Source organism: Phaethon aethereus, assembly GCF_964289735.1.
Source record: "Phaethon aethereus genome assembly, chromosome: 7".
Classification (NCBI taxonomy): domain Eukaryota; kingdom Metazoa; phylum Chordata; class Aves; order Phaethontiformes; family Phaethontidae; genus Phaethon; species Phaethon aethereus.
Genome location: NC_138583.1, coordinates 24,097,306 through 24,112,097, shown reverse-complemented (window position 1 = coordinate 24,112,097; position 14,792 = coordinate 24,097,306). Strand labels below are relative to the sequence as shown.

The 14,792-nt window shown below is 34.7% G+C and overlaps 1 protein-coding gene across 4 annotated transcripts in view; it reads right to left on the bottom strand.

The window, feature by feature from the left end:
* Positions 1-14,792, bottom strand: part of CPEB3 (cytoplasmic polyadenylation element binding protein 3) — a gene marked incomplete at both ends in the record, with an annotated part of 88,548 nt that overhangs the window by 41,158 nt on the left and 32,598 nt on the right. For all 4 annotated transcript variants that reach the window (XM_082001982.1, XM_082001979.1, XM_082001980.1 and 1 more), the window contains one exon: positions 4,534-4,590. In XM_082001982.1, coding sequence (XP_081858108.1) covers positions 4,534-4,590 — 57 coding nt within the window. The remainder of the gene's footprint in view (positions 1-4,533; positions 4,591-14,792) is intronic.

Sequence of the window (14,792 nt, the reverse complement as noted above, 5' to 3'; positions counted from 1 at the left end):
ACTGCACATTTTCCCAGAATATTATCACTACAAAACCCAAGCTTTTATTAGCTATTAAGCTGCTAACCCCAGATTTTGCTAGAAAAAAATAACTCCATAAACTTATATTCAGATCGGTTCATTTCAAGGTATACCAATAGCATTGGCAAAAGATTTAATTGTAAAATGCTATTTCAGCAACTTTGTTATATCTAAACATTGTATGTGTTTGAAAACAATATATCAGAATCTAGGAAGAGCCAAGTACAATAGCTCTTAAGGAGACAAGGTTTTAAAACCCATAGGAGCATGAAAATAAAAAATGAAAGTGTTTTGCTGCCATTATATTTTCTGTCATGGCATGATGACTTCCCCACACAATTATTATCTATATTCATAAAACAAACCCAAATTCTCTACACAAACATCTGAAAAGGTGCCCCAAACCCTTGTCTTAATGTATTTTTCAAATTATTTTATTCAGAACAAACAGAACTAAATGACACTAGTGAAAAGAAGAAAAGACAGTCAGCTGGAAACCAAACAGTACCAGACCTCACAGATGACACATTTTCACATGAGACAAGAATGGACATTGGAAGCAGATGGAACTTTTGAAGCCCAACAGCAGTGCAAAGTCACTGTACAGAGGAGCTTTAGGAACAACAAAATACCAGAGTTCCAAAAAGGGTTTTTTCTCATTTGTTGGTTTAAGTGCCTTTAGTCTAAATCCATTTTACAGAAGTTCATCTGGGATCCCAGCAGTACGGTTCAGTGCTTCCTTAGAAAGATCATACACCCTCATTTATTTCCCATCTCCTTTTTTCACCTGCTATACCTCTCTCCCACTAAAGTTTATTGTTGGCTTTCTGGAGTTCACAAGAAGCATTAAAGATAGCTCACTACCTAGCCCGTAGGTGACTGTGTATTCATACTGATCATTTAGTCCTATTTATATAGCTAATTAAAAAGGAGCACATATTAACTCAAGTCCAGTGTACCCCAAAGAGAAGCAACAACTGCAAATGGAAGTGAATACTAGCAAGAGAAGGGGATGGAGGACAACTCTGAGTTAATTTTGGCAAATCAATTAATTTAGGTTTTGCTTAGTATTGCAAACATCTACTAAAAGTATCGTCAATAGATGGTTTCTCTTTAAGTTCATACATTTCTTTACTTAATCAGTAATTCAATTTATGCCACATTTCCCCTAGAAATTACAGTATCAATTGTATTTAATAATAATTTATAAACATTGTTCTACTCTTTAGCTCAGTATGAATGACACTACCAAGAAGTTAACAGACAGATGTCACTACTTGATTAAAAACACTATTTCAATTAGAGAAATTTCAATTAGAGCTAAGGCTTTTTCCCTTTGCACAGTGTTTCAAATCTAAATACTTGCATCTTCCTTTTCTTTAAATGCTCTTTAGGATTATGCTCAGATCCCTCTGAATATTTGAACATTGCACTCCTCAATAGAAGCCTAATTCTGATAGAAAACTTCAAGTGTCTTTACAATATAAACATGCTTATGTACATATGTGACAGTTTGTATATGTACACAAGCATAATGCCATTAATGACAAGAAGAGATTCATAATAATTATGCATTTTAAAGTAATCTCTTCCATCTCATTAATTTTATTATTTCAGAACTCAGCGCTTTGAGATGATGATTTATAGCTTTGCACAATGACGAACAAAATGGTGGTAGTATGCTCCACACTAAGCCCTGCCAACTAAGCAAGCAACACCTTCTTCCCTCAAACCAAACAATCCTCTTCAACATTTACAGACAGTAGCTCAAGACAGTCAGGAAAATCCATAGTTTGAAAAGGCTGTAATAATAAATAAGAATACCAGTTGAAAGTACAGTTGAAAGTGTTGCCATAGGGGATGAGAAGGAGCTACAGAGATGAACACACCTCAGGAAACTTCCCTTCTCCCTAGAACATGCAAGGTTTTCCATCACTGTTGGCATGAGCCTATATTGTTGTCCAGTTTCAAAATACTGTGTACACTGTTAGTGAGAAATAGAGCTTTGAGTAATATATCGTAAAGATTATTACTGTGTCTTTGCAGGAAAAGAGGAAAATGCTTATGTGGCAACAACTATAAATAGAATGTGAAGGACGGATTTGCAGGTTCAGCAGACAGTGTTTGGTTTCACAGAAATTATATTATAGAAATTACAAGTATTATGATTTAAAGAAGTTACAGGTGTTCTCCAAGTTGTTCCAAAAATGACTGGGATGAAATCTCTTTTGGGAATTCTTATTTTATTTTATTTTACCTTTTTTTTTTTTTTCCTTCTTTTTAAACCCAAACCACAACCATTCCAGAACAGGAAAGAATACTTGTTCTTGGATTAACTTTCCTTAGTATATTTCACTATGGCAAAGGTAATAGATCACATGGGAATAAGTAGTTCAAAATCTCTCAGTTTTCGCTGCATACCAAAGAGGATTTAAATCACAGAAAGTAATTTTTAGGCTTATGTATTTGAATACTTGTACTTTATTTTCAACTCTTTGAAGATTTAGCAGCAAGAAACAACAGGTTTCACAGTGCAATAATTCTAGTTTCTGGGCTCTTAGTAATGGCCAAAAATGGTGTGGCCTCACCCGGTAAAGAACAGGAGGGAGAAGAGATGCAAGAGAGGGAAAATATATGGGAACTTACGCAGACTTTTGATTTGTACTGAATTTAATTCAAAACAACAATTGCTACTATTCTGCATAAATTGCATATTTATGATTCCAGGTTTATGTAAGTCTGTAAACAGTTAGTATTTCAATCAACCCATAATATTTTAAGTACTGGAAATGCATGAATATATTTTGTTTAGGTCCCTCAGTTTGTTAGGCTGATCTTTTAGCTGTACACCAGGACTGTCGCTACAAAGGATGATTATTTTTTTATAAACAATTAGATTACATAGCTGCTGTAAAAATTTCAAAGGAATTAGACAGGGAGGAAGAAATATTTTCTTAAATATTGTTTCCATTAAAAAGGCAACTTTTTTTTTTAAGCTTATCTAGCAATGACAGAAATCAGAATAGAATATATTAATCCACTTGATTTTTTATAGTACAGTATATGGTATCGTTTTTTATACCAATTTTTCATTCCCATCTTTTAAAAGTCTCTATAAGATTCCGTAAGAAATAATGCTATATATTCCATAGTAGCTGACAATTTTTTAAAGTAACTCAAAATTTAGTAATAATCTCCCATCTTCACAATAACATTACTACTGCAATCAGCTTATTGAAATGCCCACATTAGAACAACAAATACATTCTGAGACCAGAATTCATGTCAAACAGCAGCGGACTGTACTGTGTAGAACTTACACACAAGCACACCTACAAGAACAGCTTCCTCTTAATAAAATGTTTAATTAAATGGAACGTTCCTTCCAGTTAATTAGTTGATTTCTCATAATTTCATGTGCCCATAAGAAAATGGGGCATATATGCTAACTATGACAACAGAAATTCTGCAAAATATCACCTCATCATTAACAGTGTAAAACTAAGAAAAAGAGCACAAGCAAAGTCTTACAGGTTCCAAAAGCTGTCATTTAAAGCCAAATGTTAAACCCTTTGCATCTTGTCTATTACAAATTTTCAGTTCTTTGCATTTAAAAATTACTTTTGTAATTCTGATTGGTACTATACAAAAACCTGCAGTTTTCAACTGTACACAGTATAACTTACATAGATAGGCAAAGGCAAAAAATTTTAGAGAAGTCAGTAAATTAAGTCTAACATCTCTAATACAACATTTTAAGCAAAAACGGACATTCAAAATACTTAGCATTTGTTAGGATTAGATGAACAAAAACTATGCTTTGATTTGCACAGTTCTACACAGTTCTACATTATGCAATGGTGCCTAACACCCCATCCCCCTCAGCCTTGACTACATGACATGAGGCTGTTTCTAGCTTGGCAGGTTTTTTGAATGCATATGTTCATGACTGGATTTTTTTTTTTAACTTATTTGCATTTTCCAACACAAACAAAAGTAATAATCTTTCAGTGAAGTTCAGCCCCATGCTTCTTCCTCATCATGTAGATGTCTAAACATTCTCTCTAGTCCTGTTCTACATAACATCTCAGGGAAACCGACAAAGTGAATTCCATCCATCAATGTAATTGCATGCAAAACTTGTAACATCACCCCAACAAGAAGAAATATGACTGGAGAGATATCAGAAATTAAAGTTACAGATTTAACACATATGCACACCCACAAAAGAGGGAACAACAGAGACTGTTTTGCAATACTAACTATAGCAGGCATTATGAAACTTCCAGTGGAACACATAAAGCTATTATAAAACTAATACAAAGAATCACCAATTCTACCAATAAAATCAGAGCTAATTGATTTATGTAAATCATTTTAAGATCATGCACACAAACTTCTATGCAAATATTATTACACATATTTATGTCTGACTGTACAGATGTGTACACAGTAAATGTAAGAGATAATATTCAACATGACAATATTAGATACTAGATATTAACTACTTACTATTAAGAGCCATAATATTGTCTGTTCCGGGATGATGGAAGTTTATTCCCATACGCCCTGCAATATAAATAAGAGCTATTTTTAATGTTTTTACTTCAAAACTGAATTAAATTTATTAATATGAAAAATTGCTAAAGGTGATGAACAGTCAGGGTAGCTGAATCTTCCATCTACTGAAGACCACAAGAATACACATTTAATATTTTTAACACCGTGGTACCTTTATTGTTATGTACTTAAAATACTGAACATCACAAAATAAACAATGAAATAATTATTTTTAATACATCCCTTTGCTTTATACTAGGAAAGTATTACATTTACCCTTTCAAAATAAGGCCTCGAAGTTGAAACTTGCTGCCGTTATGCCATTTATAGTAGGCTTCAAATAACGAGTACGGCATTACAAAAACTCCACTTAATTGGTAAAAAGAAATGACTATCTTCCTTACTACTTGTGACACCAGAAGCTGTCGAGTTAACAGATCATTGGAGACAAAGTGCTTACCCTGATTTTGTATTCTTCCCTAAGAATCTGCTACCGCTTACTATTTGAGGTAAGATACTGGGTTGGAGGGAGCATTGTTCTCATGGAGTACATTCATAGGCACTTTGAAAAATAGTTATTCTTGACCCATAATATGGGACCATCATATACAGAAGGTTCATCATGACATTCAAATGAACTCCGCCGGTGTCAGTTTCCAGGAAACTAGAGAGATGCAAAATAGTACCAATTTTCTCAGGTGAGATTTAAGAATTGAAAGGTTGGCTTAAGATGATCTCTGATGACTTCAGGAACTGGAAGTGGGAACAAATTCACAAATGGTTACTTTGTTTCAAAGGAGACTTAGTCCACCATCAAAGTAAGAAATGAGACAACTCTATTACTGGTTAGATTGGTCTTAGATACTACTTAACTGAAGTATTAAAAACTTACCCTAAAGAAACTTTGTAATAGGACTTTCTTAATTACCCCTCCCCCTCCAACAAAAAAAAAAAAAGCTGTAATTTATAGTAGTCCTTGTTTGGAAAAAGATATAAAAGAATCATTACAGCCACATAAAAATTTATTTCAATTAAGTAATGTAAGCAACTTAAGTTAGTTACAAGTGTTGTAATCCACTTCATATGCTCTCCATATCTCTAGATTTGTGGTTAAGTTTGGGAGCTAAGGAAGCAGGCAGTTTACATTTCTCTACTACGCTGGCACTCAAATATAGGTGCTCAAGACCCACTCACTGTACTGAAGAACCAATATAACTGTTAAGTTCCTGTACTTCTGCAAAACCAAGTTTTAACAAATAAGCTTTGACAGAGCAGAACTAAAGTTAATCTTCCCCAACATTTTTAGTTCCTATCAATAAGATAAAGCCTTCTATTTCTAGTCACAGTGACAGCTGTGCTGTAATTAGTATTCTTTCCGAACAGATGCAACATTAAGTTTCAATACATTTTTGAGACTAAGTCACAAGCAGTTTAAGAAAAGCAAATATATTTTTTCTTCACATTATAATTTTCTCATTCTTTTAGAAAAAAATGCTGCCACAATAGGACCACAGAGCAAACAGCACCTCCAGAAAGAAGTGGGAGCAGAAAGAAGATAAATAAAATTTCCATTTTTACTTTCCAACCCCTTGAGCAAAGCTTCTTAAAGAGATCTTCATTAACTACTTCAGATTTCCTAATTACAGACCTCATTCTCCTGTATGTATTTTCACATTAATCTGGCACTGCGGAAACATTAAAGCTGCTATAATTTCAGTTAGTATAAGCTTGTGCTAAAATATTTCAGGAATCTTGCCAGGTTGACATTAACAGCACATTACTGAGCATGAGGTTACAGGTATTACTTGTAAAGAGAAAACATGTATATAATAATATATACTTGTAATAAGAATAATTATAATAATAATACTTGTAATAGGATAATATTAGTTAATACTAATGCTTATAATAGGAAAAAGGGAACTGCTGTGCAAAAAAATCATGTAAAATTTTAATGCATAAGGCTTGGATAGGCCCTCTCTTTTCCTTTGCGGAAGCTGAAAATCTGCTGTTTGACCAGCTTCAGAAATAGAATCCTATCTGTGACATCTGGGTTCGGTTTTTTCCTCCCTCCAGGCTGTCACTGGACCAGGTGCTGCTTGTGTGACATTTTGTCACCTGCCCTTGGCCTGCTATTTTTAAACAGTTCTTGTCAGCTATCTTTTAAGAGGAGCAGAAAACACAGTGCAGCACAAGCAGAAGGACATGTTCTCACACTGAGCTAAGCAACAGCATGGGATAGTTCTCTGCATCTTCAGATGTCCTCTAGTGCAATTCTACAGAAACAAATGAATGTAATACTTTCAAAACACACCTGTATCAAAACCATTCAAAACAGACTGGTAATGCACCAATCACAAGACAATTAGTTACCAATAATTACACAGTCTTTCATATTAGCTACAACATTTTAATATCTTGCTGTTTGAAGCAAATTATTCAACTGAAAAAAGAGGCCATATGCAGATTACAAAACTACGTATCTAAAGAACAAGAAGAAAGTACAAAAAGGAAATTATACATTTATTCATTTAAAAAGTACAATGTAAAAACTGTGAAAGGTGATTAAGAACATGTACTTTCAAGGATATATTTGGGTTAAACACAGAAATGACTATCAGAAAACAATTTTAAGAAAAACCCATGTATGCTACCTGGACCTTCACAAAATTTATGTAAACACATATTTACAATTATAGTTTTAAAATGAAATCTTTGGAAAAAATTTCTACTTTTCAAGAATCTTAAGCACAATAAGCAGAAACACAGAGAAGTTAGAGCATAGAAGTTACAGACTCCAGCAGTTCACTGAAGTCATAAATAGGAACCCTTCCAGTAACAACATCCCCAGTACTTGTATTCAGTTTACATCTGCCATTTTCAGTTTGCCTGTCTTGGTTTCATAACTATCTACCAAGTATATTTTCAATTATGTGCTTTTATAACCCACACTTACTGCAGTTAGGCTGCAACAATTAGCACTCTTTTCAGGAAGTCTTTTCAATTCCTAATTAAAAAAAAATTAATCCAGTTGTATACTGCTTGCTCTTTAAACATTTCAGAGTATAAATGAGGGTTTAATGATTCTTGTATAGCCCAGGCTGGTCCTTTGCACATCTTACATCATTAAATTCCTTAAATTCTCTCTCCTAACAGCATTTGGAGAGACTTTTCTGGCTGGACTGCCTAAGTGCTCTGCTGCATGTCCAATATCATGCTTGTCATGGCAGAAAGCCCTATTCCTTCTTAGAGCACATCTCAAGTATGTGCATCTTCTGTTCTGCATTATATTGGAAATAAGATGATGTTAAATGGAATTTAACTTCCCCTCACTCTTTGTAGAAAAGAGTCATGATTTTGAAACAATTTCGAAATCTTTCCAATAACTTAAGGAAGTATATCCTTCCCACATATAAATCTCTATTAATTCCTTCACAAATAGATAATCTGATTTTTTTTTAATTGCCTAGATAATTTCAAGTTACATGAACAGTTTTGAGGAAGAATGTTGTTCCAGAAATAACAAACCTGGATATCAGACACAGTTTTACCACTATTGCAGTTTTTTGACAGTGTCTAGTGCCAGGCTTGTCTACAGTGGTCCCCTTAACCTCAAATTTAAGATCCACTATTTTGAGCAGATTGTGCTCATAAGCTTGACTATCTGTTTACAACTAACTGTAAAACCGATCTTTGATTTCATCTTTGTATATATGTGCTGGTATTACCATTATTTTCCCACGTCTGAAATAAACACCAGTAGTGATTAATTAGTTCCAGATATATAACTACTGGTTTTGCTTTAAGAGATTTCTGAATTAATTTCCTCTTTTTATTCATTGTCTTTTCCTAAGTGCTCGACGTTTTTTTGAACCTGTGAAATCCTAATCAGCTCCTGGACATAAACAATCACAGGATTAAGATTACAGTTACTTATTCTCATCATTTTCATGTTACAATCAATGTTCTAAAAAACAATGATTGTTGCATTGTATATTGAGTAAAACTTCTCGCGCTGTTATACCTCATGGCTTTCAGCAGGATCAACCACTTATACCAACTCAGCAAGTGGTATTTGGTGTAAGATTTGCTAGAAAATAGCAAAGCTGGCCTGCTTTTGACCTGTCCTGAACTTACTGGGAATGAGAACTTCTTCTCACATAGTTCTTAAGATCATTGTTGATACCAATTACAAGGTATGACTAGAGGCTCTGGTGGCAAGGTCAAATGAAACTGGCAACAGGACTAGGTCTGCTATACTTCCTTAGTAACAATACCTCCTTTATCATTCTTAACTTTTCTGTCAAATGATTTCGAAGTTGGTGCCAACAAAATGCATTATGAAACAGCAATAGTTATTTGGATGGACAGGTAGCAATGGGGTAGAGCAAAAGTTTAGACACAGAAAAGTGCAAAAAACCAAGCAAGACCGGTGTTCCCTCAAACATCTGAAACAAGATTATTTTGACCCGTATGAATTCCGGGGTCTAGTTTACAGCACAACCTAACACCTCCACAGACACAGCCCCCAAGCCCCAGCTCAACCATGAGCCTTTGCTTCATGATTCACAAATGGCCAAAAAGCATGAAGCATGTGTGTATTTTGTATAAGAATTTTAATAATTTTTTCCTGAGTAGACCTTAGATCATTCTCTCCCCTCTTCCCCCCAAAATATAGACACCTGAAACTGATGCTACACTAATGGAACATACATGCCCAAAACAATTTCAAAAGCAAGAACTGTGTAAGCAAGGCTCTGCATGAAGAATTATAAAAATAAAAAGTAACACCCTGAAGCAGTTTGTTTGGGTTTTTTTCTTTTTTCTTTCCCTTCCCCCACCCCTCTTTTTTTTTAAGTCTATCTGCCATTTGTTCACACCCATAATTTAAACACCTACTGGAGACTTACATATCTTTTACACATTAACATAGTCAGCAGAACAAAAATACTACTGTTGGCTAGAAGGGAAATATGAATAACTATTACTGTGTTTACATGTATATATTTTTACGGTACAAATACATATTGTGGCCATGTGAACAGTACTGTATAATTATCAGCTATGGATATGAGTAATAAAGCTTGCTGATACTAACTTTTTTCTATCACTGACTAAACAAATATATGCCATCAGTAGAGAAAGCAATCTTTAAAATGTAACAGCACATACATTACAACACAATTACATTACATTGCTCCAAATAACCACAAAGGTCTTGCATATATTTAAGTAGTGCAAACATTTTTAGCTTGCAAAGTTGTATTTTCAAAATATTAGTACCTTAAAAGCAAGACCTGATGAACATAAATAGAAATTTGGCTTTACTTGTAAGGGGTAGACAAGTATATGTACACATATACCCATACTAGTTCTATAACTGTACTCAAAACAGCAGTATCGGTGAGTTTGAGGGGGAATAAAATAAACCAATATGAAAGCAGACTGTTCCATTAGCAATCTATGCTAAAATATACAAAACCCTCAAAACAGTAGAGAAGTGAAGAAAAGAAAAGAAAAAAGAAAAATAGCTTCAGGTGTCTGTGAGGCCAGTCTTCAATAGTACAATGAAAAAATTCAATTAAAGAGAAGGAAAAATTGACATCTATCACCACTCCTTAAACTAAACAAAGGAAACAAACCACCCCCCACCCCCCAATCCTGCCCGAAACAGATTCAGCAGGTCAAAGACAAGGACATGTTGGATGCCAGCAGCAAATTAGGAAATATGATCATACTACAGGATCCTTGAAGAAAGCACTTAATTTAAGGAATATGAACCATTTAATGGTCATATTCTATACTGAAAAAAAAAATATTGAAGAGGACTTCCTTAAATAGCAGAGTTCCAAATGGAAAGGAAAGAGTATGTTTCTTTTAAAAGGATTAGCTTGAGTGACCTAATTTTACACACAAATATATGTACAAACACACCCATCTGCTGAGTCTGGTTTTCATGTGCATTTACAGAAAGGTGCCTGATGAGCATTGAGATTTTGAGAAACACTGTTACAGTGCACTTTTTTCCTTTAAAAAGTGTTGCAAAAAGCTCTAACTGGGTGACAGCATTTCTAGGACTCAGATGACAACATTTATTCTATTTACACAACCTTTGTGTTCAGCTGCTGACTGCAAACACAAATATGAACTATTCACCTTCACTTTTCTCAGGTCATGTGGCAAACTTACTTCTTTGCTTACAAAAAGCTTATGAACAATTAGAGCTGAACAAAATCTGGTGGCATGCATTGGAGTTAACTGAAGAGCAAGATGGAAAAGTAAAGATCCATCCGTCTAAGTTGCATATAATCTTCAAACACTGCTGTCAAACGTCATAAAGTTAAGTTAAATGTAAACAGGAAATCTTAAATTTTACTTCATTTTCATATGATCTGATACAGTCTTTACAATAGTTAAAATGTAGTAACCTCAGTAACTTCAGTTTTCTGTTGCACAAATATATGGGTGTCATTCGTATTAAGTATTGAAAAATCAAGACAAAAAGTTTCCCCACAGATGCTGTTTCTACCGAAAATGTTGCACATTTGTATTCAGAGTCTCAAAATACCTCAGAACAACAAATGCTAAGATAGTGACGGAGCATGTACATTCTATTGAAATACGACATAATCAGCACCTACTTTATGTATTCTTCTACAGTATGATATCCATTAAAATTAGTTTTAATAAAGCCTATTTTTGAAATTCTCCTTGTACATGTGTTGTCTCCAAATATTTGTACTTGAAGGTGTGTCACACTGACACTTTATAAAAAACTCTGAAGTTTTTTTAGTTGGGTGTTTGCACATTACAAAGTTTGTTTCCATTCTGATTTAGAATAAACCCCAAATATTACAGTTCTCTACTTTTAAATAAATTTAAATTTTTAAAATAAATGTAAAATAAGTATTTCAAAGGCACATGATTTTTCTCCTCAATTTTGTATTTTGATTCAATTTCATGACCTGTCAGTAGCACATGTGCATAGCATATGATCTAACATAGCTGAAATATTTTATTTAATTATTTAAAAATAGAACAAAGGCAGCTGCTAGTTACTACTGATCAAAATATTTTTTATAGATCAGAATGCCGCTGTTTGTGTTGTAATGCAATAGTTTGACACAGATAAACATATTGCAACAGTGACATATTACACCATAGACAGGAGACACTTTGATGTAGGAAAGAAATGTTTTAGTCTGTAATAAGTAGCATCTACCCATAGCTATTCTGATAACTCAGTTTTGCCTTTCAGCATTAGGTAGAAGCAGTACATAGATACTAACAGGTTATTAAAATACTGCAAATATCCTTTCCTCATTTAAGTAAAACTCTCTCCCATGTTTTTGTTGCATATAATATATTTTATTGGCAACTCAGAAAATAAATAAGATAGTTCAGGAAAAACATCTTAGAAAACATTGCACACTTCTGTCACATAGGCCTGGTTATGACTGACACAGGGAACAACGAGATACCCTCGGCCATATACAGTAATTCGTCTTTAACTAGAAGAAGCGTAACAATTCCTTTACTGTACTTTTTTCCTTTTTTTTCTCCTTTCAAAAAGGAGAAAAGGATTAACAAGTAATGACTGAAAGAGAAGAAAAATGTTGAAGCTGGTCTTGATGGCAGAGAAAGAAAGTAAGGAAGTATGGCTAACTGCCTGGGGAGAAAAGAAAATGAGACTTCCTTTTCAATGAGTTTACATTCTTTAAATCTCAAAGCAAGAACAGGGCAAATAATTTGTAAAGTTACACAGTTCCCAAACTACAAATACTGAAAGACAGGAACTTATAGCAGGGTATGCCTATCTGGTAGGAAAAGCTGAGAAAATAAATCAGCTTTAGATAGAAACAGAATAAGAGCTGACAGTGAACACCTTCAACCAAGACTGGGCTCAAGATAAAATGCAACATAGATGGATAAGCTGGTAATTTATCTAAGTCCAGAAACCTCAGAGCTAGGTATCAAATCTCTCTTACAGCAAGAAACGCTCGAAAAGAACTAAATGGCCCTAGCTCTCCTAGCTGGAGAGCACCAAGCCAGCCTGCCAATTAGACTGAGTTAGCACACATTCCATATACGTAATTCAATATTGCAAGAGTGAGGATCAGTTAGTTCCTGCTGCACTAACAATCCTTCAGCCTTTCTCTTGTTCCACACTTGAAAGCAACACCCCCCCAAAAAAGAGTCACTTAATCACATGCCCTCTCAAGGCCAAGTGGATCATGCTTTAAAAAAAGTGACCTGCTTTGGTGACCTCAAAATAAACTCAATGTCCATGGCCTGCAGGACAAAGTCTGATCTTACCTCAGATTCAGAGAAGGTATGAAGTTTCAACTACTACAAACAAGAGGATAGACTCTTCCTTTCTCACTCCTGATCTTTTCTACTACCTCCACTGAACAATGCAGAACATGAGGAACTTACATCCCAAAATGAGAAGAAAGTATCCCAGAACTATTTCAATTTGTTCTTCACATCAGAATCTTCTATGGTTAACCTTCCTATCCACATTCTAATTTGTTCTATATCCAAGGTAATTATTTTTTGTTTCAAGTATCTGCTGGGATGTGAGGGGGCATATATGCAACAGGGGCTATTCTAAGCAAAGTTTCAAACTTCAGATAAGCCACCTGCAGTATTTTACTAATGAATACATATACAGACAGTACTTCTAAAAATATGCATTTGCTGAAGACTTTGTTGCCAGCAGCAGGCTGGAGCGATCCTGAAATAGCTGTGCTGGATTTGTAACATGCATTGGAGGCTCCAAGACATGTATAGCTTTTCTAGAATTAACTCTTTCTGTGTTTTGCAAATCAGAGGCTTTTGGTACTCATATTTTTACCCCTTCCATTTAAAAATCTGGGCAGTAAATATAAGGCTAACTGACATGTAAAGCATTGTTAGTTAAAATTGTTTGTGAAAACAAGGCTTGCTTACCAAAAGGTGAACAATTAAAAAAGTAATTTCAAAACCATCTCATTATTTTTCTTTGTCTGTTTGGTTTTTAAACCAGGATTTTTGTGGTTGTTTTACTTTCTATCTACACAAGAAAAAGCTGCACAAAACCTAAGAGGGGACAGTCACAGATGCAAGAGGAAGGGAAGATTTAAAGGGAAAAAACACACCCAGTTTACCATGAAAGACACACGAGGTAAAATGAAGAAGTAGCTCTGAGATTTGGTTAAGTTAGTAAGCTTCCAGAAAAAGCATTTGAAATTTCACACAAGAAGCATTCACACAGGAATGTCTATGAGGAACTGAAAAAAATCAAGCTGAACTACATAACCAGTATATTCAAAAAGCTTCAAGGTGAAAATAAATGAAAATGTGACAATGACTTAAGAAACAAGCAAAAGCAAGTAGAGTCAATCACTTACTTTCTGAAGGTGATTACAGACTAAAAAGTGCTGCTACTTTAAGGGGGAAGCCAGAGGAGAGTAGGATAAATGAGAAAAAAAAGCAAATTAGTTTAGAAGACAAGATTAAGTGAAATCTGAGGAATGTGCAGAGGAGGACAGCAGTTGAAAACCTTCTTCATTTTTGGTAGAGGAAAAGCAGAAAGTTGGAGGTACAGGGAAAGAGTCAAGATGAATTTTCATGGAAAAGGAAACAATGGAAATGCAATAGGAAAGCGATTTCAGGAGTGGATCCATGTTTGCAGAAAAATGGTTAGGTTTTTATGAAAAGGATTCAGTTAAAATAGTAACATAGATCTGTTTAACACAGAGGAAGACAACACTTCTTGGAAAGGAGAATGAACATGTCCTGAAACAGCCACTTCTACAAATATTGCCAGTCATGCTGCATAGTGTGAAAACAGGAGTAGAGGAAAGTGCACACTATGTCAAGCCAAGGCTGGAGGTTAGCAAAGCCCTGTAGTTAGAGGGAGGAGGAAAAGAAAGCAAGACAGGGAATTAACTATATCAATGGGGAAAGAAAAACAGCTGGGCAGAGACAGAGAGAGATAACTAATTGTAAACAAGACTTCTCCAACTGTTGCTGGACTGCAAGCTGTAAGAGCACTAAGGGGGCAGGAAGGCCAAAACAGGTGAGCAGCACTGGGTGAGAAAATTAGATAGTTAGAGAGCACATCCAGTAACAGAAATGTTTGTTAGAGCTAAAAATAAAGCTAACAGTCCCATTGGTGAACGGAAAAGATGAACTCACACTTTACAGTTAATACCCCACTCTTGTTT